At 35.3% G+C, this 23,032-nt stretch overlaps 1 protein-coding gene across 5 annotated transcripts in view; it reads right to left on the reverse strand.

Annotated features, from left to right (window-relative positions):
- Positions 1-23,032, reverse strand: part of HOATZ (HOATZ cilia and flagella associated protein) — a 50,994-nt gene that overhangs the window by 8,622 nt on the left and 19,340 nt on the right. For all 5 annotated transcript variants that reach the window (XM_074304297.1, XM_074304296.1, XM_074304299.1 and 2 more), the window contains exons 5-6: positions 2,028-2,087; positions 1,788-1,834 (exon numbers count right to left, since the gene is read on the reverse strand). In XM_074304297.1, the coding sequence (XP_074160398.1) occupies positions 1,788-1,834; positions 2,028-2,087 (107 nt within the window). The remainder of the gene's footprint in view (positions 1-1,787; positions 1,835-2,027; positions 2,088-23,032) is intronic.

The raw sequence follows: 23,032 nt of genomic DNA on the forward strand, positions 1-23,032 counted from the left end.
ATTTGACTCAACCTCAACATTTGGTGCTTCAATATCATTTGTTACCTACATCAATATCCTCATTATATACTTTAGTCTCCATGGAGAAGAATAGTTTTCAAAGATCAAAACTGATAAAGTGTACACTTGATAAAGTGTACAGTTTTGTGTGTGGGGGGCTTTTTTTCTGGCTTAATGAGGTAGTGGTGGTGTGTATTATAGTGTAGGAAATCTGCTTTTCTGGCAACAGTCTGTCTTTGCCCTATGCCCCAACTCACTGTTGAATTCCCTTTCTTCCCTTCCAAGCTCCTTTTCATATAATCCCCCCTATATCTAGAATTCATGCTTTAAAACTTTCTAGGCTAGAAGCATCCAGTCTCCTGATTTGCAGCTTTGTTTGTGAGATCAGAGGGGAAAAGAAACCAATCACATTTATTTGAACAAAATCCTGCCATCTTTCCTTATAAAACAGTAGATTCTCTTTAAGACCTCTGAGCTGCCTGATGCGTAGAATAACCATTTACCCAGGAATCCTGCTCACTTAACTGTCAAGAGCTTCTACCATGACTTAGGTACTTCTGTACTTCCTGCTTAGCTTGAAGCCCATCATACCTAGGTCTCTCCAGTCATATCTTTGATTATATTCACACATCATCAAAGATCATGAGCTAAAAAGGGTCATTTAGTTCAACCCCCTCATATTACAAGATAAGAAAATTGACGCCTATGAAGGTTAATTTATTTCCTGTGGGATCACATGGGTAGATAGTATCTGAAGCAAGATTTGAACCAGTCCTTCAACTATCAAAGATCTCTTTTCACTATATTTCTCAGTCACACTTCGGAAGTATTATCTACTGCTAGTTTGACTGTGAGTGCTGCCCTAGTTTGGAGTGGGGGGTGTCAATTGTTTCCCCAGCTTTAGGGGTACATTATTGCTCTAATGTTTTTTCCCTGTTGATTCTGTATTCCCTTTGGTGTTCCCTTTGGTATCTCTAGTTAAGCCATATGATTTCTAAATTAAAGAGCCTATCTTTAGTCATCCTTAAAACCAGGAAATCCAATGTCTGACCCTGGATAAGCCATTTAATTTTTTAGTGCTCTGGACCACAGGTGCAAAACATGGGACTTTTGTTATTTGAGATTAAAATGCATTTGAGAAATAATTTAATAAAATAGAAAAACAATGGAACATAGATAATGTTAACTATATGTGGTTTTTAAAGTCAATTGACAGACAGCAGGGATCCTGATGTACATTTTGGTGGCCCAGTTTCCATTTGAATTTGATATCAATGTTCTAGGCAACTCTCTAAGACTATTTGTTGCATAGCCAAGTGCCAAAGCTGCAAGTTTTTTCATATGGGAGTTTCTCTTTATCAATGAAATTATAGGGCAATTTTCTATTCTTATCCTAGTGTTTCAATCAATCATTGACTAGATCATCTACTCTTCTGTAAGACCTTCCTTTCAAGTCCTGGCAGTAGGACTCCTGGTAGGGCAGAATAGAAAAAAAAACAAAAAACAAAACTAATGACTATGTAATCACTAACAGTGACTCATATTTACATAATATTTTTAAAGAATTTTATAATGCTTCACATTTCTCAAAGGCAGGAAGTGCAAATATTATTTCCATTCTACAGATGGGGAAATTCAAGCTCAGAAAAGTTAGATGGTTCAAATACTTCAGAGTATGCAAATAAATACATGCCAAAAGTCAAGTGTACTCTTTCTACTCTTCTATAGTAAAATACATACTTAATTAGGGAAATAGAAGTGGGAAATTTTAAAAGGTTTAAACTTACTTTATTTGGGGTACCTTTGGCTTATGAAGAAGAGAAACCAATTCTTTCTAAAAAAAAGAAAAAAAAATCGACAGATATAAATGAAATTGACTTGTCTTCTAGTCATTGCTCTTCGACTTGTACTGACTTAATTTTGTCTATTTAAAAACATTTAGGCAGAATAATCATAGTGCCTACACTATAACATTACAAATTGGACCTCCAGACAAATTCATGTACATTTTTCAGTATCAATCTTACTTCTATTCTTTCTTCTCTTTGTTTTCTTAACAGATCAAGAATTTCTTCTCTTTTCTTGGCCTATGAAGGAAAACAAAACAAAATAATGAATATATTTACATGTCATTCTTTTGATTTATGAATATGGCACCCACTGCTATATTCAAGTTTCTGGAAATTTGGTTTTCACCAATAGCTCTATTTTTACAAGAGTACATTTACTTAAAACAGGATATAAGAGATATTAACAAGTAATAAAAATCAATGAATGATTATTCTTACTGCCCATTTCCCCAACTAGAACCTCTTAAGACTTTTAGAAAGAATAAGTTTTAGTCTTCTCAGTTCTGCTTTCACAACACTAATTTATCAGACTCATAATGGAAAGAGTAGAAAAGCAGGTTTGTAAGTCTATTCTCTTTTATCAGTGTCCACACATTTTCAATTGCTGTGTTTTACTTGACTTCTACATCTGGTTTCCAAGGAGAGAACATGTTACCCCTACAAAACTGACAACAACTTTAGGGACTCTTCCACAAGCTGGAGTTTAGCAGGTAGCGATATTATTCTTACATAGATGTGGAAGGGCATAAAAAAAAGGAGGGGTAGTTTATACTCTCCTGTGAAAGACTGATTACAAAATTTCATGAAATTAATGAGATGCAGGAAGATACAACAAGATACTCAAATGAAAAGGAAAATAAATATGGAAACAGAAAATTCCTGCACATTTGAATTCTACTTCTTCAAAGAGGTGGTATATTCCTTCCCAAGTTCTTTTTTGTTGTTGAGGCAATTGGCATTAAGTGACTTGCCAGGGTCACATAGCTAGGAAGTGTTAAGACTGAGGCTAGAGACCAAGTGGGATTTATACCAGGAATGCAGGGCTGGTTTAATATTAGGAAAACTATTAGTATAATTGACCATATTAATAATCAAATTAATAAAAACCATATGATCATCTCAATAGATGCAGAAAAGGCATTTGATAAAATCCAACATCCATTCCTACTAAAAACGCTTGAGAGTATAGGAATAAATGGACTATTCCTTAAAATAATAAGGAGCATATATTTAAAACCTTCAGTAAACATCATATGTAATGGTGATAAACTAGAACCTTTCCCTGTTAGATCAGGAGTGAAACAAGGTTGCCCACTATCACCATTACTATTCAATATAGTACTAGAAACTCTAGCCTTGGCAATAAGAGCCGAGAAAGAGATCCAAGGAATTAGAGTAGGAAATGAAGAAATCAAATTGTCACTTTTCGCAGATGACATGATGGTATACTTAGAGAACCCCAAAGACTCTGCTAAAAAGCTATTAGAAATAATTCAGAATTTTAGCAAAGTCGCAGGATACAAAATAAATCCACATAAATCCTCAGGATTTTTATACATTACCAACACAATCCAACAGCAAGAGATACAAAGAGAAATTCCATTCAAAATAACAGTCGATAGTATCAAATATTTGGGAATATATCTACCAAAGGAGAGTCAGGAATTATATGAGCAAAATTACAAAACACTTGCCACAAAAATAAAGTCAGATTTAAATAATTGGAAAGACATTCAATGTTCTTGGATAGGCCGAGCGAATATAATAAAGATGACAATACTCCCCAAACTAATCTATTTATTTAGTGCTATACCAATCAGACTCCCAAGAAACTATTTTAATGACCTAGAAAAAATAACAACAAAATTCATATGGAAGAATAAAAGGTCGAGAATTGCAAGGGAACTAATGAAAAAAAAGTCAGAGGAAGGTGGTCTAAGTGTACCTGATTTAAAGCTATATTATAAAGCAACAGTCACCAAAACCATTTGGTATTGGCTAAGAAATAGACTAGTTGATCAGTGGCATAGGTTAGGTTCACAGGACAAGATAGTGAATAAAAATAGCAATCTAATCTTTGACAAACCCAAAGATCCCAAATTTTGGGATAAGAATTCATTATTTGACAAAAACTGCTGGGAAAACTGGAAATTAGTATGGCAGAAACTAGGCATGGACCCACATTTAACACCACATACTAAGATTAGATCAAAATGGGTCCAAGATTTAGGCATAAAGAACGAAATCATAAATAAATTGGAGGAACATGGATGGTTTACCTCTCAGACTTGTGGAGGAGGAAGGAGTTTGTGTCCAAGGGAGAACTAGAGACCATTATTGATCACAAAATAGAACATTTTGATTACACCAAATTAAAAAGTTTCTGCACAAACAAAACTAATGCAAACAAGATTAGAAGGGAAGTAACAAATTGGGAAAAAATTTTTACAGTTAAAGGTTCTGATAAAGGCCTCATCTCCAAAATATACAGAGAATTGACTTTAATCTATAAGAAATCAAGCCATTCTCCAATTGATAAATGGTCAAAGGATATGAACAGACAATTTTCAGATGATGAAATTAAAACTATTTCCACTCATATGAAAGAGTGTTCCAAATCACTATTGATCAGAGAAATGCAAATTAAGACAACTCTGAGGTATCATTACACACCTGTCAGATTGGCTAAGATGACAGGAACAAATAATGATGAATGTTGGAGGGGCTGTGGGAAAACTGGGACACTGATGCATTGTTGGTGGAGTTGTGAAAGAATCCAACCATTCTGGAGAGCAATCTGGAATTATGCCCAAAAAGTTATCAAAATGTGCATACCCTTTGACCCAGCCATACTACTACTGGGCTTATACCCCAAGGAACTACTAGAGAAGGGAAAGGGTCCTGTATGTGCCAAAATGTTTGTGGCAGCCCTTTTCATAGTGGCTAGAAGCTGGAAGATGAATGGATGTCCATCAATTGGAGAATGGTTGGGTAAACTATGGTATATGAATGTTATGGAATATTATTGTTCTATAAGAAATGACCAACAGGAGAAATATAGAGAGGCTTGGAGAGACTTACATCAACTGATGCTGAGTGAAACGAGCAGAACCAGAAGATCATTATACACTTCAACAATGATACTGTACGAGGATGTATGCTGATGGAAGGGGATTTCTTCAACATAGAGAAGAGCTAATCCAATTCCAATTGATTAATGATGGAAAGAACCAGCTACATCCAGAAAAGGAACAATGGGAAATGAATGTAAACTGTTATTTTTACCTTCTGAATCCAATTCTTCCTGTGCAACAAAAAATTCGGTTCTACACACATATATTGTATCTAAATTATACTGTAATATATTTAACATATATAAGACTGCTTGCCATCTGGGGGAGGGGTTTGGGGGAGGAAGGGAAAAAATCTGAATAGAAGTAAGTGCAAGGGATAATGTTGTAAAAAATTACCCATGCATATGTACTGTCAAAAAATGTTATAATTATAAAATAAAATAAAAATTAAAAAAAAAAAAAAAAAAAAAAAACACACACACACACACACAAAAAAAAAAAAAAAAAAAAAAAAAAAAAAAAAGACTGAGGCTAGATTTGAACTCAGGTCCTTCTGACTTCAGGGCTGGTACTCTATCCACTCCACTACCTAGCTACTCCTCCCTCCTAAGTTCTGAAAAATAATAGATGACAATATCTTCCCAATTACAATTCCTAATTCGAGAATTGTTACAAATTGTTACAAATATTACAGATTTAGTACTGAGATAAAAGTGCCTTTCGAACTTGAGATTACTGGGTTTTATTGCTGGGAAAATTGCCCATAACTTCATGATTAGTAGTATAAGGAATATTGAGAGAATGGACTCACAAATCTAATTTCCTATTTTACTAGCTAGAAATGTTGAACTGATAAAATAGCATGATGGGAAGGAGAACTAATTATATGCTCTGGAATTTAGGGAGGCTTTAATTTGGGAATGGTTGCCAAGAATATTTGCTTAATTCTTACCAGGTTCTATACCTGCCATTTTATTTTAGGTAACTGCATTATCACATGATCAAATTCTAGATGGCCTAGTAGAAGTTCAGTCAGGGAAGAAAATAGAGGTTTATGAGTAGAAACTGAATAGATAGTAAAGACAAAAACTAGAATGGGGTATTAATATATTAAATTATTTCTGCTTGATTTTCCATTATTTTCCAAAGAATATTCCCTTTAACCTAGAAAATTGAAGAATCTCCCCTAACTCTCATACCGTGTGGTAGAAATTAATTTTTTTTCATGATGATTAACATTTTTAAGCCAAAGTACAATCTACAAAAAAATTTAGAATATACTTTTCACTATCAAGGACAGCAAAACTACTACACTTGACTATAATATCAGTCACAGAGACGTTTATAGCAAGGAAGAAATGGCATTAAATAAAACAGGGAAAACAGTTCCATTAGATCAAATATAGATAGAAGAGATCCATGTTGGAGATGACACAATTATAGGACAGTAATTCTGTAGATTATATCATCATTCAACTGACTGTGAAATTTGTGGGAATATATGATCTCAGTATTTGTTGTTTTGATTATGAAAAATTATTTGATTCACTGAGTTAAGCATTAATATTAAGTGCTTACTGTGCCAGATACTGTCCTAAAAATGCTAGTGATTAAAAGGTATTGTATTTTTATACAACCCTTTATCTCAGGAGCTCACATTATAATTGTGATAGTGGTGGGAGAAAAACACGGAAAATAAATGGTAAAGACAAGGTATATTAATAGATAGCCTAAATCCAAACTTTGAGATTACTAAATTTTTAAGAAATCCAAGGAGGCCATGTGTCAGACATGAGGAGGAACAGCATTTCAAGGAGCATTCCATTGGAGTCTGCCAGTGGAAAAGCACAGATTTGGAGAATGGAGTACCATGTATAAAGAATAGCAGGATCACAGAGTATGTAGAGAGGAATAAAATATAATTCCTGAATAAAATAAAATATAACCAAGTAGGAAGGAGTCAGGTTATAAAAAAATTTACATGGCAAACAGAGGATTTTATATTTTATTCTGAAGGTAATAGGAAGCCACTTGAAATCATCATGAAGGGAAGAGTGACACAGACTACTTTTAGTTTAGGAAAAATCACTTTATAATGGATTCCTAGATGGAGGTTGGCTGGAATGAGGAGAGAATTGAGGCATGGAGACCAATTGGAAGGTTACTGCAATAGTTCAGCAATGAAGGATGATAAAAGGTTTGCAACTGAGTAACAGCTATGTATCTGGAAAGAAAGGGACATACATGAGAGATGTTTCGAAGGCAGAAACAAGACTTGGCAACTGATTGGATGTTTGGAATGAGAGGAGTTAAGGATGACATTAACGTTGCAAGCATGGGTAACTGGGAAGATAGTTATGAGTTGGACAATAATAGGACAGATAGGAAGCAGGATTGGTTTTGTTTTTGAGGAAGAGTTAATGAGTTCTCTTTTAGACATATTGAATGTGATGTCTATGGCACGCACACTCAGTTTGATATGTGAGGTTGCTGTTCTTTTGATCTTGAAGACATAAAATGATATTATGTTAAGAGTTGAGTTTCAGGTGTGTCTGAATGTGGGCCGATCAGACCAATACAAGCTTGGAATGCTCTGCCACAGGTCAGACATGGATAGTCCATATGAACATTTGGGATAGATTCCCTAATTTTGTGCATCTCACATTTCTTCTGGGCTAATTCTGCTTGGCTCACATAGTATAGCACCTTCTCCGATGAGGGAATGCAATACTGGGTTGTTCTGTGCCAGTGTCTCCAACGTCATATAATCAATTCTAAAGTTTTTAAAAGACTTGAGAATGTCCTTGTATTGCTTTTTCTGACCACCTTATGAGTGCTTGCTCTGTCTGGGTTTGACAAGTGTAAAAGACTGGTTGTGATATAAGATTAGCATTTAGAGATTAGAGCTGGATATGTAACAGATCCAGGAATTATTTGATAAGAGGTAATTGAGCTAATGAGGTCACTAAAAGGGGAAAGAAGACACAAGACATACTTTTGTGCCATACCTACTGTAGCTATGACTTGTATGAAGATACAAGAAAACAGGAGAAGTAAAACAGAGTAAAGGAGAGCTAGGTGACAGTAGTGTCACAAAAACCTGAAATGGAGAGAATGTTTAGGAGAACAGGTTGATCAAAAGTGTTAAAGTTATAAGGAATTGAAGGAGAATGAGGACTGAGTAAAGTCTTTTGGATTTGGCAATTTAAAGATTGATAAATTTAGAAAGGCTGGTTCCACTCAAATGATATGAACAAAAGTCAGATTTCAGAGGATTTCAAAACCACCAAAGGAGAGGAAGGAGGGAAGGGATAGGATTGAAGGGAACATGTTTTTAATATGAGATGGGGCGAAGGAGCAAATAGTTGGGAGAAGACATTTGAATGATGCAAGATGAGAAGGAAAAAAAAAAAAAACTCCTTGAGAATGACCTTAATTTTTTTTTTTTAATTGAAATCCTTAGATAGGTAAAGGGAGTGTGCGCTGAGGGAGGCTAGAGGAGAAATGAAACTGCTGTGGCAAGTGGTATAGTAAATTAATAAGGGAGGTGTAAAACTAATTGCATTGTTGTAAAGAAAGTCCGGATTCAATGAAGTTGTGACAATGTAAAAAATTTGTAGTGGACTCAACCAGCACAGCTTCATGACTTTCTCCAGCTCCATAATCACAAGAAAGGAATATAGTGGGGGGGTCAGTCAAGGTTTGACTAGGTATGATTGTCAATAAGACAAACGGCAAAGGCTTCCCTCTGGATGCTCTTTTTTTATGTACATGGCATTCATTGTCTTAATTGCACCAAGCACCAAAGAGACAGTACACCATGGTGAAATGCATCCAGAATTAAGCAGCAGGAGGAAAGCATGCTAGTTTGCTTCAGGAAACTTAAATTTTCTCCCTTTTGCTCTCTCTTCCTCTTTTCCTCCTCTTTGAGAAAGCCAACAATTTGATACAGATTATACATGTACAGTCATGTAATATTGTGCCACAGTTCTCTTTTATTGTCCTGACTCAGTTTCTCTGCATTGTTCTGTCTTAGTTCCTAATTGTTGTGCTCAATCCTGCAACACCACCCCTCCCTCCCAATCATGATGATCCAGATAAGGAGAAAGACCTTTTATCTTAGATAGCATCAGAATGTTGGGTGCCTCTCCCCATTCTGTAATCCCAATTTATCAGAATGTCCCATACTTCCCCCCACCCTGTCAGAACTGGTTCCCTCTGTGCTCTGACTTCGCTCCCTGCCTCGGTCTACCCCTGTAGCTGAGCCACCTGCACATATATGTCATTGAGAACTCACATTGGTTGCTAGATGCTTTGGACATCAGCCCTGTGGGCAGCATGCCCCCAGTACAATCTCTTCCTTTCAAATAAAATATTAAAAACTCTCTAATCCCTATCTTGCCTCAGTTTCTCTAGCATTACACCTAGACATGTTTCAATGTTGTTATATTGTGGAAAAAACACAAAACAAGCCCTGAGAAAAATAAAAAAGTATGCTTCAATCTGCATTCAGACTTCATCAGTTTTTTTCTCTAGAGATGGATAGCAGTTTTCATCCGAAATCCTTCAAAACTGTCTTGGATCCCGGTGTTGCTGAGAATAGCTAATTTACTCACAGTTGATCATCATACAATCTTGCTGTTACTATGTGCAATGTTCTGGTTCTGTTCATTTCTCTTTGTTATCAGTTCATGTAAACTTTTCTAGGTTTTTCTGAGAGCATCCTGCTCATTTCTTATAATCCAATAGTATTATATCACAATCATATAAAACTTATTCAACAATTAATGGACATTTCCTAGATTTCCAATTCTTTGCACCAACTAAAAGTGCTGCTATATTTTTGTACAAATAGATCCTCTTTTTGTTTTTCTCTCTTTGGTATACAGAGCTAATAGTGGTATTTATTGCTTTTATAGACTTTTGGGCATAGTTCCAAAATGCTCTACAGAATAGCTGAATCAGGATACTACTTCACCAACAATGCATTATAGTCTGTTTCCCCACCAACATCCCCCTCCAACATTTGTCATTTTCCTTGTCTTGTCATATTATTCTGATAAAATAACTGAGCCATCATGCCACACTTAAGTTGTAATTTAGAGCATTTTTTTCCCCATATGACTATAGCTTTGATTACTTTATTTGAAAACTGCCTGTTCATTTCCTTTGACCATTTATCATTTGAGGAATGGCTCATTTCTATATATTTGATTCCATTCTCTCCATATTTGAGAAATGTATTTGTCAAAGAAATATTGTAAAATTTTCAGTTATTACTATGCATTTCCCCTTTATCCTATTTCCCTGTTTATCCTTTCACCATGTCTATTCTTAAAATTGTTTTTGTTTCTGATTTTTACCTTTCTCAATCTACCTCCACTTTCTATCAGCTCCACTCCTCTCATCTACTTCCCCTCTTACTTATTGTATGGTAAGGTAAGATTTCAATACCCAACTGAGTATGTGCTATTGCCACTTGTCAGTTCCAAGGAGAGTAAGATTCATGTGCTTTTCCTAATTCCCCCATTCCTTGCTCTGCTATAAAAGCTCATGTCAGATAATTTACCCCCATCTGCAATTCCTTTTCCCCTTCTCCCAGAGTATTTCTTCTCAACCCTTAAATTTTAATTATCCAATCATATTCAATTCGAATCTGTAGTATACTACTTGTAACTCCTAACTCTAATAATGAGAAAGCTATTAAAAGGAGTTAACAGATATTTTCCCTTGGAGAATGTATACAGTTTAACCTTAAGACTGATTAACCTTAAGATTTCTCTTTTCTTTTTACCTTTTTATGCTTCTATTAAGTTTTGTATTTAAATTTTCTATTGAATTTTGGTCTTTTTTGTAAAGAATGCTTGAAAGTCCTCTTATTTCACTGAATATCCATTGCTGCTTCTCTCTCCCCACCTGTCTCCTGAAGGATTTTACTCAAGTTTTGCTAGATAGGTAGCTTTCAATATCTATTTTACTCTCTGGTTCTAGAATATCTGGGTTTTGTCTTGGTAAATTGTTGAAAGATTGTGTCTAGGCTCTTTTGTTTTTTTTAATCATGTCTTTCAGGTAATTTAACAATTCTTAAATTTTCTCTTCTAAATTTTTCAGGTTTATTATTTTTACAATGAGATTTCACATATTCTATTTTTTTTTCATTCTTTTGATTTTATTTTCATTGTTAATCTTAAGGTTTCATAAAGTCATTAGCTTCAACTTGCACAATTCTAATTTTTGAGTAATTTTCTTCAATGAGTTTTTGTACCTCTTTACCTTTTTGGCCAATTCTGTTTTTTTTTTTAATGTATTCTCTTTACTGTACTTTTGGCATTCTTTTAGCATTTGCCTAAATTTTTATTTTTTAAGATATTATTGTCTTTGGTATTTTTTGTGTGCCTCCTTTACTAAGCTGTTAACTTTTTCTCTTGATTTTCCTGAATCACTATAATTTCTTTTCCCAATTTTTTTCTCTACCACTCGACTTTTAAAATCCTTTCTGAGCTCTTCCTGGGCATGATACCTACTTATATTCCTTTGAGGCTTCAGATGTAGTTTTGACTTTGTTGTATTCCAAGTTTGTGTTTTGATCTCTGTTACTATACAAAGTATAGTATAGTGTGTGTGTGTGTGTGTGTGTGTGTGTGTGTGTGTGTGTGTGTGTGTGTGTGTGTGTGTGTAGTTTTCTGTAACTTTATATAGTTAGGATCTTTTTCTGTTTGCTCATTGTTCTTACCTATTAGATTTTGCTGTTTTCAGAGATAATTCTTGGATCTGTTAAGTTTTTAGTTATTCCAAGGTATAATCTAGTGAGAGCTATATTTACTTCCTCTCTAGCCCTATAGTGCTCTGGTCTGTGAGTGACTACAAGCAATCTTTTCCACCCTGGAAATGTGGGTCCCAGCTCCCCTATGGTTAAAAGTTCCAATGTGCTGGTGCTCTTCCTTGCCATAGGATTGAATCAAAGGATTGAGGACCAGATTTAAGTATGAGCAAGATTAATAATGTCCTGCTGACAGGGGTGAACCCTGAAACTGTCTTCCTTGACTTTTGGAGTGAGCTCTGAAACTCTCCTCAGACTACAGAATCACCCTTCAGGGTAATTAAGTGATTTCATTAAGATTAGCCCAGGACCACTCCCTACCTTAGAGCTCTAAGTGATCTCATTCAGCTGGAGATCTGGACCTGATATAACAAGTGGTCTTATTCAACTGAAAATCTAGGCCTGGGGGCAGTAACAACATTGAAGGAATCTCAATTAATAGAAGCCCCCATCTCGAATTTCTTATAAAAATACATTTTAAATACCAAATCTTTGCAAATCCAAAGTAGGAATTATAAGGGACCTCTCTTCTTGGCACAGCTGCCTACCAGAACTTTCCCCCACTGTAAAGATACTCTCTTCTCAGTGATAAACCTATGATGTGGGTTGTGCTCCCTTTAAGAAACTAATCCTTTAAGATTGATTTATTCCTTTCTGATTCCAAGCTCCTCCTAGCGGAGGCATTATTAATTCAAGAAGCTAGGACCTTTGATTAAAAATCCTGTCAAAAGCACCCTTTTGAATTCCAATAGAAGACCCAGGTTCTCACAACCTCAACCCAGATCTGAGCCAATTTGGGACTCCACCCATAGGCCCCTTTAGCTAAATCTCTCATTATAAAAGAGCCAAGTTGGAGCCCTCTGTTTGCAGAGGTTCCTAGCATGCCAAGGATCTCTGCTCACTGGAACACTGTTTCCAGTGCCCTCTTCTCTTTACCTAACACCTTTTACTAACTAGACTTTAACCTTGCTTCCAAAACCCAAAATAAACCTCTTATCAATCTAGGTTTTTGGGTCTGTAAATTCTTTTATAGGGGACTCTTGCTCTGCTGCTAGACCTCACTTAACTCTGTATCCTTGTGCCAACTCCAAACAGGTTGCAGGGGAGCTCTATTTGACTCCCTGTATCCCGAACTTGCCACTAGACCTCAATTAAACCCTAATTTCATTTAGGGTTCAATGATTCTTTTGAATAGAAGCCCACTAAAAAAGGTGTGCCTATTAGAGCAAGGCTACCTAAAATGATCGCTGAAGAGGTGATAGGGAGAAGTGTGAGCAGACCTCCTATTTTGAGAATATCTTGTTTGTCATTTAGGCTATGGATGATAGAGCCAGAGCATAGGAAGAGTTTTAAAGAAAGCATGTGTACAAATGTGGAGGAATGCCAGGTGTAGTTGATTAAGGCCTAGTGTAACTATTATTAGGCCTAATTGACTAGAGGTAGAAAAAGCTACAATTTTTAAAAATATTCTTTTGTGTAATTGCGCAGATGGCTGTAAATAAAATTGTAATACCCCCTAAGCAAAGTATAATGGTGAGAGCTGTTTGGTTAGATACTACAATAGGGGTGAAGCGGATTAAGAGAAAGATGCCTATTGCCAACTATTGTGCTAGAGTGGAGTAGAGCTGATGGGGGGGGGGTTGGGCCTTCTATGGCTGAAGGGAGTTAAGGGTGAAGGCCAAATTGGGCTGATTTATCAGTCGATGCAATGATAAGACCTAGTAATGTTAAAGTATCAATATTTGCTATAAGGATTTGTTGAATATCTCAAGAGTTACTATTGAACATGAGTCAGGCTATAGTTAATATAAAGCCAGTATCACCAATTCGATTACCCCAATTCTAGACCTCATCACCTCTATTTCTCTGCCAGGACCTCTTGCCATTCAGAAGTCTGTCTTCCTAGCAAAGCTGGCTTTTCAGCCAACAATAAACTTCCCTTTTGCCAGTCAGACTTTTCGGGTTCATGAATTGTTTCACATTGGACCTGCATTGACCAGAAAGGATTCCCACAACTCTCTGCATTGCCACTAACTGCATAACTGCCAGCAAAAGGGTCCTTGTAATCTCTTTCTGAATAGTTGTCTGACCCCATTACTATCTGTGGGCTGAGAGAGCTCAAACTGCCACTTGCTATTGATTCAGTCATACCCAAGGCCTATTGCTGGTTTGCTGTCTCCACTATCACCCAGGTGTACAACAGACCTTTCTTGCCAATCTTCTAATTTGTCTTAGACTGGAAAATTGTTTCACCCTGTCCTTTTGTGGGTTCTGCTTCTCTGGAATTTATTTTGAGGCATTATAATTGTTTTAGGAAAAGCTCATGTGAGTCTCTGTTTTTTGGTCCTACCCTGGTTTTTTGAGAAACTACTTTAATGACTCCAAACTTTCCCAAGAAACATAGGCCCATTATCTGAATATCAATATTCTGTTAAGTGTTATATGTCTTCAAGGAATAACTTCAATGGTGTCTGAAAAACTGGAAATGTGGGTAGGAACAGGCTGCATTATATAATCAGTAACAAACTCTGAAGTAAAAGCAAGAGTAAAAGATGTAATCAGAAAAATATATGATAGGGAAAGATGATGGGCTGACCATGTGATACCAACAAACGATAACTGACAGCTTGAGTGGTATCTTTGTCGAATCAGAAGGTGGTAAAGGAGGCCTTCAGCAGCACATCAAGTATACCTCCTATGCTAAACTTTTAAAGTTTATTTTCCATATTTTTCATAAGGAAATGGACAAGATTGCACAGGATAGGTGGGTAATTCTAGGCTGTGATGAACACCCATTAGAAGGAATAACCAAAATGCTAAGATTAGATGTTCATTTGAATATGCACTAGATACTGGCTAGATACTGATAATACAAAGAAAGATAGGTCCTGTCCTTATATAAAAAATGCACATGGAAAAGTACAAACAAAATATATACAAAATCTTGTAGAAAGGGAGCTGAAAGAGGCAGAGAGGAGAAAGGGAAAGGAAAAGTATCTAAGGAGCAGCTCATATAACCCAATTCCTCCATGAAAACACTACTCTGGTATAACTTGTCTAAAGATAGTCTGGGAAAGCTGACTTCCTTTTTGTATGCAATTATGGTTGATAAAGAGTTTACATTATTTATGTCTTAATTTATGGTAATAAGACAGGCTGGGAAAGCTAAGTTCCCATCAAGACTGTTTCAAAAGTTGCTGTGACTGTCTTTAAAGATGCTAATTAGATTGGAGACAAGATGGATGAATTAACAATAGACTAACTTCATTTTATTCTATAGGAGCAAGATTTGGGTTTCTTCCTGACAGAAGATAATATAAACTTTCTAGGTCTTATTAGATTTAATGATGATAGCTAAAGATGGTTCTGGATGGCCCTGGGGGAAAAGTGAGGCAGGTGACCTTGCCCAGCCTTCTTTCACTTAAATCTCATTCACTTGCATGTCATGGTATCCCCTCCTTGAATCATGGTCCTCTTTCAAAATAAAAGACAAAACTGTTATGACACAGTTCTCTTATATTTTCCTGACTCAGTTTCCCTAATTGTTCTGATAAATCCTGCAAAACCCCCCCCCCTCTTAATCAGAATATTTGATAAGGATAAAAGATCTTATATTTTAGAATATCAAAATGCCTCTCCCCATCTCAAGCTATCAGAATATCAGATACCGTCTTATCAAGATGCCTCTCCCCTTCTCTGGGGTGCCTTCCCCCATTATGTTATCCCATCTCTGGTGGCTCGCCTTACCCTGTCAAGAGTCCTGTTCCTGCTCTCAGCAGCCTGACTCCACCTCTGTCTCAGTCTACTCCCTGAGTCTGAGCCATGTGTATATATGTCATTGAGAACTCACCTTGGCTGCTGGATTCTTGAAAATGATAGTCTCATTCAGCCCTGGGACCAAACCATAGATCTATTTGGTCCCAGTAAATCTCTCCCTTTCAAATAAAATATTTTGCCTCAGTTTCTCTGGCATTACATTTAGACTATTTTAAGAAACCTCTTCAATTTATTACTGACACATTTGAATTTCTTATTCTGAGAAAAGGTCCACAACTTGCCGTATAGTAAAATAAAAAATATTTTAATTTTACATAAGATAATGAATTACCATTTTGCAGTCCTGATATGTTATCAATTGTACATGCAGGTATGATATTGAATATGTGCATGATCACTTAGCATTATAATAGTTCATTAGCTCTCATAACAATCCTGTAAACAAAATTGCATTTTTGTGCTTTCAGAGTGAACTTTTAAAATGGCTACCTGGGGAAATGGAGAAAAAAGCAATGGGGCAACTGGGAAACAATGAAATTTAAGTTGAATATTTCAAGAAAGTTAATTGGGGGGAAATAAAGATGGTATTGATGGAATACAGCTTCTAGGGGAAATATAGCAATGATCTTGATGAGGTCCCCTGACCTTAAGAGCGCTATAGTTCTGCAACAACAACAACAACAAAAAATTCGGTTCTGCACATATACATTGTATCTAGGATATACTATAACACATTTAATATGTATGGGAATGCCTGCCATCTAGGGGAGGGGGAGGAGGGAAGGAGGGGAAAATTCGGAACAGAAGGGAGTACAAGGGATAATGTTGTAAAAAATTGCCTATGCATATGTACTGTCAAGGTTATAATTATAAAATTAATAAAAAAAAAGTGGAAAAAAAAGTGCTATAGTTCTAAAAATCTGTCATTGATTCTAGAGACAATAGTGAATAAGAGCACCCCTCAAACCCATCTGTAAGCCATAAAATTAGCAAATAAGTAACATGAAGCTCTGACTAACTTTGTCCTGTAAGTTTTAATTTTTTTCTTCTGGTTCTTTAAACTCTTTTGGAACTTAGCCCACTTCAATTGGCATTACAATTACCAAACCATAAACTTTGTCCCTTGACTTGTTGGGCTCAAGCCTGCAAATAATTTTGGGAATTTGGGGTCTCTTTTGAACCTCAACAGTGCCATTTGGAGATAGCTCATTTCCTATTTTTGGTTCTTTTCAGGATAAACTAGGAAGGGAGAAAACTTTTTTTTAATGATTTGATATAGTGGGCATGGGCAAATTGAGTTTTTAGGCCCTTCAGAAATCTATAAAATTTCTCTCTCTAGTTTTAAGGAATTTAATTTCTGACCTCTAAGAGTAAGAGAAACAAGGACAATAAGTTTCACATTCAGAAACTGAATTTTAGAAATGTTTGCTATGAAATATTAAAATAATTGAAAGAGATAATTTTTTTTAAAGCCTCTGACCACAAATCCAGAATATCATAAAAATTTTCTTTATTTGAATTGTTACTTATAAAAACCAAGTGTGAAAGAATTGACTTGAATTTCAGACACATAGCCCTGCTTGTTCCTTCCACTGCCAATTCATAAAAAGGGTAACATCTTTCTTCCCTTGGATTATTTATGATAGTTATGCCAACTGAAATACTCCTAAAAATATAGTGAGATAGTGTCAATCATTTGGCTTATCGTTTCTACAGCAACCTGGGAGTTTAAGGATCCAAGTATTAGGGTGAATTGAGCAAGTTCTGAAAACCTGATTGTTTCCTCAAATGAATTAGAATTCATTGAGTATGGGTAATCCCTCAGTATCAAGACCTGAAATATGGAATCTGAAATATGAAAATGTGATTGGGTGGGGGGGGAAGAAATGGTAAGTATACATGAAATTTCATTTAAGAGATTCCAATAATTATCAAGAGTTTTGGGGAAAAACAAAAACAAAAACAAACCAGCACCATAAATTCAAGGGAGAAAGCTTACTAGAGAATTTGTGTTTCATTAATTGATTAAATGACTCAGGTATGATAAGTAGGTAGCAGATGAACTATATGATTTTTCTCTTATCAGTTTTTACTAAGCAGTCTTAACAAATACCAAAATTCATTGGGTATTAATTAGATGAAAAAGAATTTAGGAATAGAATAGAAAAGCTATTTCCTTGATGGTATTTACATGTTATTTTTAATGTATATTTAAAGGTATTTTAATATTATAAAATTATAATGATGTGATTTTGAAAGACCATTCCCCATGAGCCTCAAGTCATCAACAAGAACTTGGGTATATTAGGCATACATGATAAATCAAGAGGAAGCAAGATAAATGTTCATCAACTTTGCTTTACATTTGAAGTGAAAACTGGGGATATTTCTAAGCCAAGACCTTAGGAGCAATGGCATCAACTCTAAAAAGAGGTATGAAATTTATAGGAGGCTATCCACTGGCCATCTATTGATTTAGAAAACCACATACTAATATTACATTTTTATTTGATTCTGGCTCATGGAGGCAAGTGTGTTTGATACAAATTGTCCTTAGAGGGTAGCCCAAAAGAAAGTGAAGATTTTATTTTGAAATAGCAGTCAAACTTTTTATCAGATTTATCAGATACCTACTATTGTGCCAGACACAGTGTTAGGTACTGGAGGTAAAAGGACAAAAACAAAAGTCTGCCTGAGAATTTATAATTAAATCAGGGAAATTATATGTCATTAGCTATTATAAATATATTATAAATATATATATTTTTAAGTGGGGAGAAAAATAGCAAATGAGGGGAAGGGAATCAAGAAACACTTAATGAAAGATGATGGTACTTGAGCTTTTATTTTTAAAGAGACAAGAATTTCTAGAGGGAAGGACAGAATGTATTCTAGACATAGTACCACCCTGTACAAAGACATAGAGGTAGGAGATAAGAATCTTGTGAGTGGGGAACATGAAAATGACCAGTGTGGTAGGATCATAGATGGCAGGAAGCGAAACAATGTGAGAGTTGAAGATAATGCTGATGTTGCAAGGAAATCCTAGGGAAGGAAGAGGACTTCTGAGAAGTGAGTTTTGGGGAAAAGGCACTGCTGTCTTGGACATACTGAGTTTAAGATATCCATTTTGAAGTATCCAAAAGGCAAAAATGATGCATGGCATGAAATAAGAGCTAGGAAAGTAGGACATACTATATGGTATTCAGTCAGTGTCTACTTTGGTGGTTATATGATCACTAGAAATGGCTAAGTTTAATTTGTTGTTTGGAGACAGCATGGTACAGCAGTAAAGAATTCTGGATTTGGAGTCCTAGAAGCTGGATTCCAATCTGATTCTGCATATTAGACTCTGGGCCTCAGTTTCCAAAACTATAAATGAAAGGTTTTGGACTACTAGATGACATCTGAGGTATCATCTCTTCCAGTTCTAAAATTATGACACTAGGAAAATGCTAGGTTATAATTAAAGATGAAGCTGCCCTTTGCTGAAAGGAGGAACACTAGTCTTAAATAGCTTTTGAACATATTTTCTGGTAAACAGAGAAGAGAGAAACTGATTGAGAGAAGAGAAAGAGTAAAGCACAAAAGTGCCAACATACTACATCTGCTTTCTGAGGGCTGGGCTAGTGCAGAGTTCTGGGAGGTTTATGACCCCCAGGTCGACCAATTGTTGACAAGCACTTTGATGAGAGAAGAGTACAAAGTGGTCCTTGGCCCTATGCAGGCCACTTCAGCTTCAGCAGTGAGAATGGCAGAGGGGTAACAAAAGGTAAGTGGGGTAGGCATCCTGCATTTTTAGATCACTTATAACTATTACTTTAATTGTTGGTCTGCTAAGGTAAAGAAAGTCCATACCCCCTGTAAAGAATGGACAAAACAATGCCAGAAGATCTGACAATTTTAGAATTGAAAAAGAAGACAAAAAGGAGTGCAAACCACTTAAATGAATGCTTCATAGGTTTTCCTTATAAACACAAATAAAGAAGTTGGTGGAATTAGTGTAACAATATGTCCAAAGGTAACAAGAAACAATTTCATGGGAGATGTAGTTACCTTGTATTTCAGAGTTAAGAATTTTTTTTAAAGACTGGCAGAAAAAATAATTGCAGCATGATTTATCAATATCCATTGCAGAGGTTGAGGTATAGAAAAATTCTATGAAGAACTTTATAGAGACTCCAAATTAAATCAATGTGCACTTTGATACTGGTTAACTTCAATGGCAAGGCAGACAAAGACAACTATAGGAAAAGATTAAAAAAAAAATACAATCCAAGAGAAAAGGTCAAAGGCTTAAAAGAGCACACGGAAACCTTATTAACTAGGAATAAATTTTCATTTTCCAGTCATCTCTGCCTCTCTGAGACCTCATTTGGAATTATCTTGGCAAAAATATTGTTTTGTTATTTCCTTCTCTAGTTCATTTCACAGATGAGGAAACTGAGGAAAACAGCTTAAGTGACTTGTCCAGGATCACACAGCTAATAAGGGTCTCTGAGTCTGGATTTTAACTCAGCTCCTTCTGACTTGCCGTCTATCCACTATGCCACCTAAATGCCATGAACAGTTTGAAAAAAAATTATCTAAAAGTATATAATTATCAGTGATGCTCCCAAAATACCACTCCTCAATAAACTGATTTCCTGATATAACTAGGTCTAAAAATATGCTCTTATCATTAAAAGCCCTTTATAATCTGTCCTCAACCTACACTTCCAATCTTTTTATATACTTTTCCCTTTTCTATGCTCTAAAGCTCAAACTGCTGGTCTTGTTCAGTGATAGCAACTTGTTCTGAATGATGAAGAGTGGGATTCATTTATTAATTATCATACTACTACTATAATTCATGGACAAAGTGAAATCTGAGCTGTTTAATGATGGGTAGAATTTTGCTGATCAACATAAATTAGAAGTTAGAAGGAAAGCAGGGATTCAGGAATGAATGATGATGTTCACAGGAGGAGGATCTTTTTATAGTGTTTGGAATGAATGTTGGAGAATAGTGAGAAGTATATTTAAATATACAGAGGATGAGGCAAAATTTTGAAAGGCCTTTAAAGTCAAAGAAGAGTTTGAGCACACAGTACTATATGAATCAGGGAGCCCAAAAAAGGTAGATTTTGGTCACAGAAAAGATAAAATGAAAACAAAAACTTAAGAAAAATTAGTCTAGCATCAGTGGCAGCATGTATTTATAAGAGAGGGCCTAAAGTCATATAAACCATTAACAAGTCTTTCCCCTTCATATTCATCTTGCACTGATTCAAATTGTCCTTGTAGGAGAGTTCAGATAAAAAATACCAAAGGCTAGGGATAAATAGAAGTTGTGCTAATAAAAATGTAGAGGAAAAGAAAAATATGATTTTTTTTTTTTAGGAGAAAAACATTAAGAAACTAGTTTTTGGAAACAATCATAAATTATATAATCATAGGATTGGAAGGGATGTGTCTCCCTGTAATTTCTACCATAATAGTTTTATACTCTAGAATAATAGAAAAAGTATGCCAACAGAAGCAAACCTACAGATCGAGAGCATATAGTTCATGCACCTGTGACAAGTATATTCCATTTCAGGTCAATAGATGGAACAGATGATTTGTCCAATGTTGAGAAGTAAATTAACCTAGTAGCCAATGTTTGATAAAGCCAATGACCTTAAGTTGCTGAGTAAGGATTCATTATTCAACAAAAACTACTGGGAAAACTCGACAATAGTTTTTAAAACATTAACACTGCATGCCATGTACCAAATATAAACTCCAAATGTATAAACAGCTTAGGAAAAAAAAATCACATCATAAATAAGAGCAAGGAAGAAAATACTTTATGTAGTTAAGAAAATAGGTAGATTCTTAACTTACCTGATGAATGCCAAGAAATGCTATGATATAAAGGCTATGTTTTGCATTTATTCTAGAAAGTACTTTTGACTATAAAAAAATAAGCTTTCATAGGCCTAATTTTGTTTTTCTTCAGCATTCTATTCACTTAAGCTGCAAAGTGAAATTTGAGCTGTTGAATGATTGGTAGAATTTTGCTGATCAATATAAATTAGAAAAAGTTAAAACAGGGATTCAGGAATGAATAATGATTCTCACAGGAGAATGAGGAAAGAGATCTGCATAAGAGCAGAGATAGATTCTCCAAAATTATAGGCTGTTTTAATCAAGACATAGCTTTTTGTATATTTTTGAATTAGAATGGTATAATAATCCAATAAGCAAGAAACTTAAGATACAATTTTATAAGAGGAAATTCATTAAAACTGCAGATGAAGAATTTGTACAAAGATATGCCCAGAGGAAAAAGGATAAATGTTTCCAAAAATTTAAAATATTTATTCACATAGAAAAAAAAATATTGTAAAGTTGATTAACCTTTTAACTTTTCATTTATTTGGCCAGTCTACAGTCAATCCAAAAATATTTACTAATTGATCTGAAATTTCATGGACATGGGCATTCCTTCTGCATATTCCTTCCACTGATGAAAGATCAAAACCTATTTGTGTTCCATGGGCTTTTGTAGATTAAAATATTACCACTTTGGAGCCTTTCCATCTTGGTGAAACCTGCATAATTATATATACATATATCCTGGCATTGTCTTCAAGAACTCGGGATGAAAGATTCTATTAAATATAATTTAATGAATTCTTCCCAATATTCCTATTACTGTCAAGGATACCACCATCCTTCCAGGCTTGCAATCTTAGGTGTCATCCTCTACTCTTCATTCCTTATATACAGGATCAAGAGTAAAGTCCTAAGAGTTGTCAAAGAGATCTTCCTAAATTCATTTTACCCTATTGCTCAATAAGTTCCAGCAGCTCCCTGTTCTCTCCAGGATTAATAAAATCCCATTTAGCTTTTCAAGCTCTTCACAACCTCGTCCTTTTCTACCTCTCAAAATTTTACATTTGACATCCTTTTAGCAGCTTTCCAATATATTTGCTACAAACTTCCTTGCTATTTTGCTTTCACATAAGAGGTACTTATCTCACTGCTCTCTGCATTTTTCACTGTTCCCTATATATGTCTCACTCTTCTCACTTCTATCTTCTGGTATCTTTGCCATCCTTCGTACCTCATCTTAAATCCTACCTTCTGCAAAAGGTCTTTTCCTGTTCCTCTCAATGTTAATGCTTTTCTTCTGAGATTGTCTCTAACACATTCTTTAAAAATTTTGCATGTACTTGTTTGCATGTTGTCTACAATTGTGAACTTTTTGAAGGCAGGACCTGAGGTTTTGCTTTTCTTCATATCTTTCTACACTTAGCACAGTGCCTACATAGTTAAGTGCTTGATAAATGCTTGTTGACTATCTGTTGGCACAGGTAACTATATTAGTTTTATTTTAGTTTAAATTTCAATATGAATTATAGCACAATACTCTGGTTGTTATTGACACCTGACATTTCCAATGAAAACTGGATACTGCATTTACTTTGATTAAGCAGTGGGGTGAATAATATACTATGTATGCCACATTTCTCTTTTTTTCA

This window comes from Sminthopsis crassicaudata, chromosome 3, assembly GCF_048593235.1.
Source record: "Sminthopsis crassicaudata isolate SCR6 chromosome 3, ASM4859323v1, whole genome shotgun sequence".
Taxonomy (NCBI): Eukaryota; Metazoa; Chordata; class Mammalia; order Dasyuromorphia; family Dasyuridae; genus Sminthopsis; species Sminthopsis crassicaudata.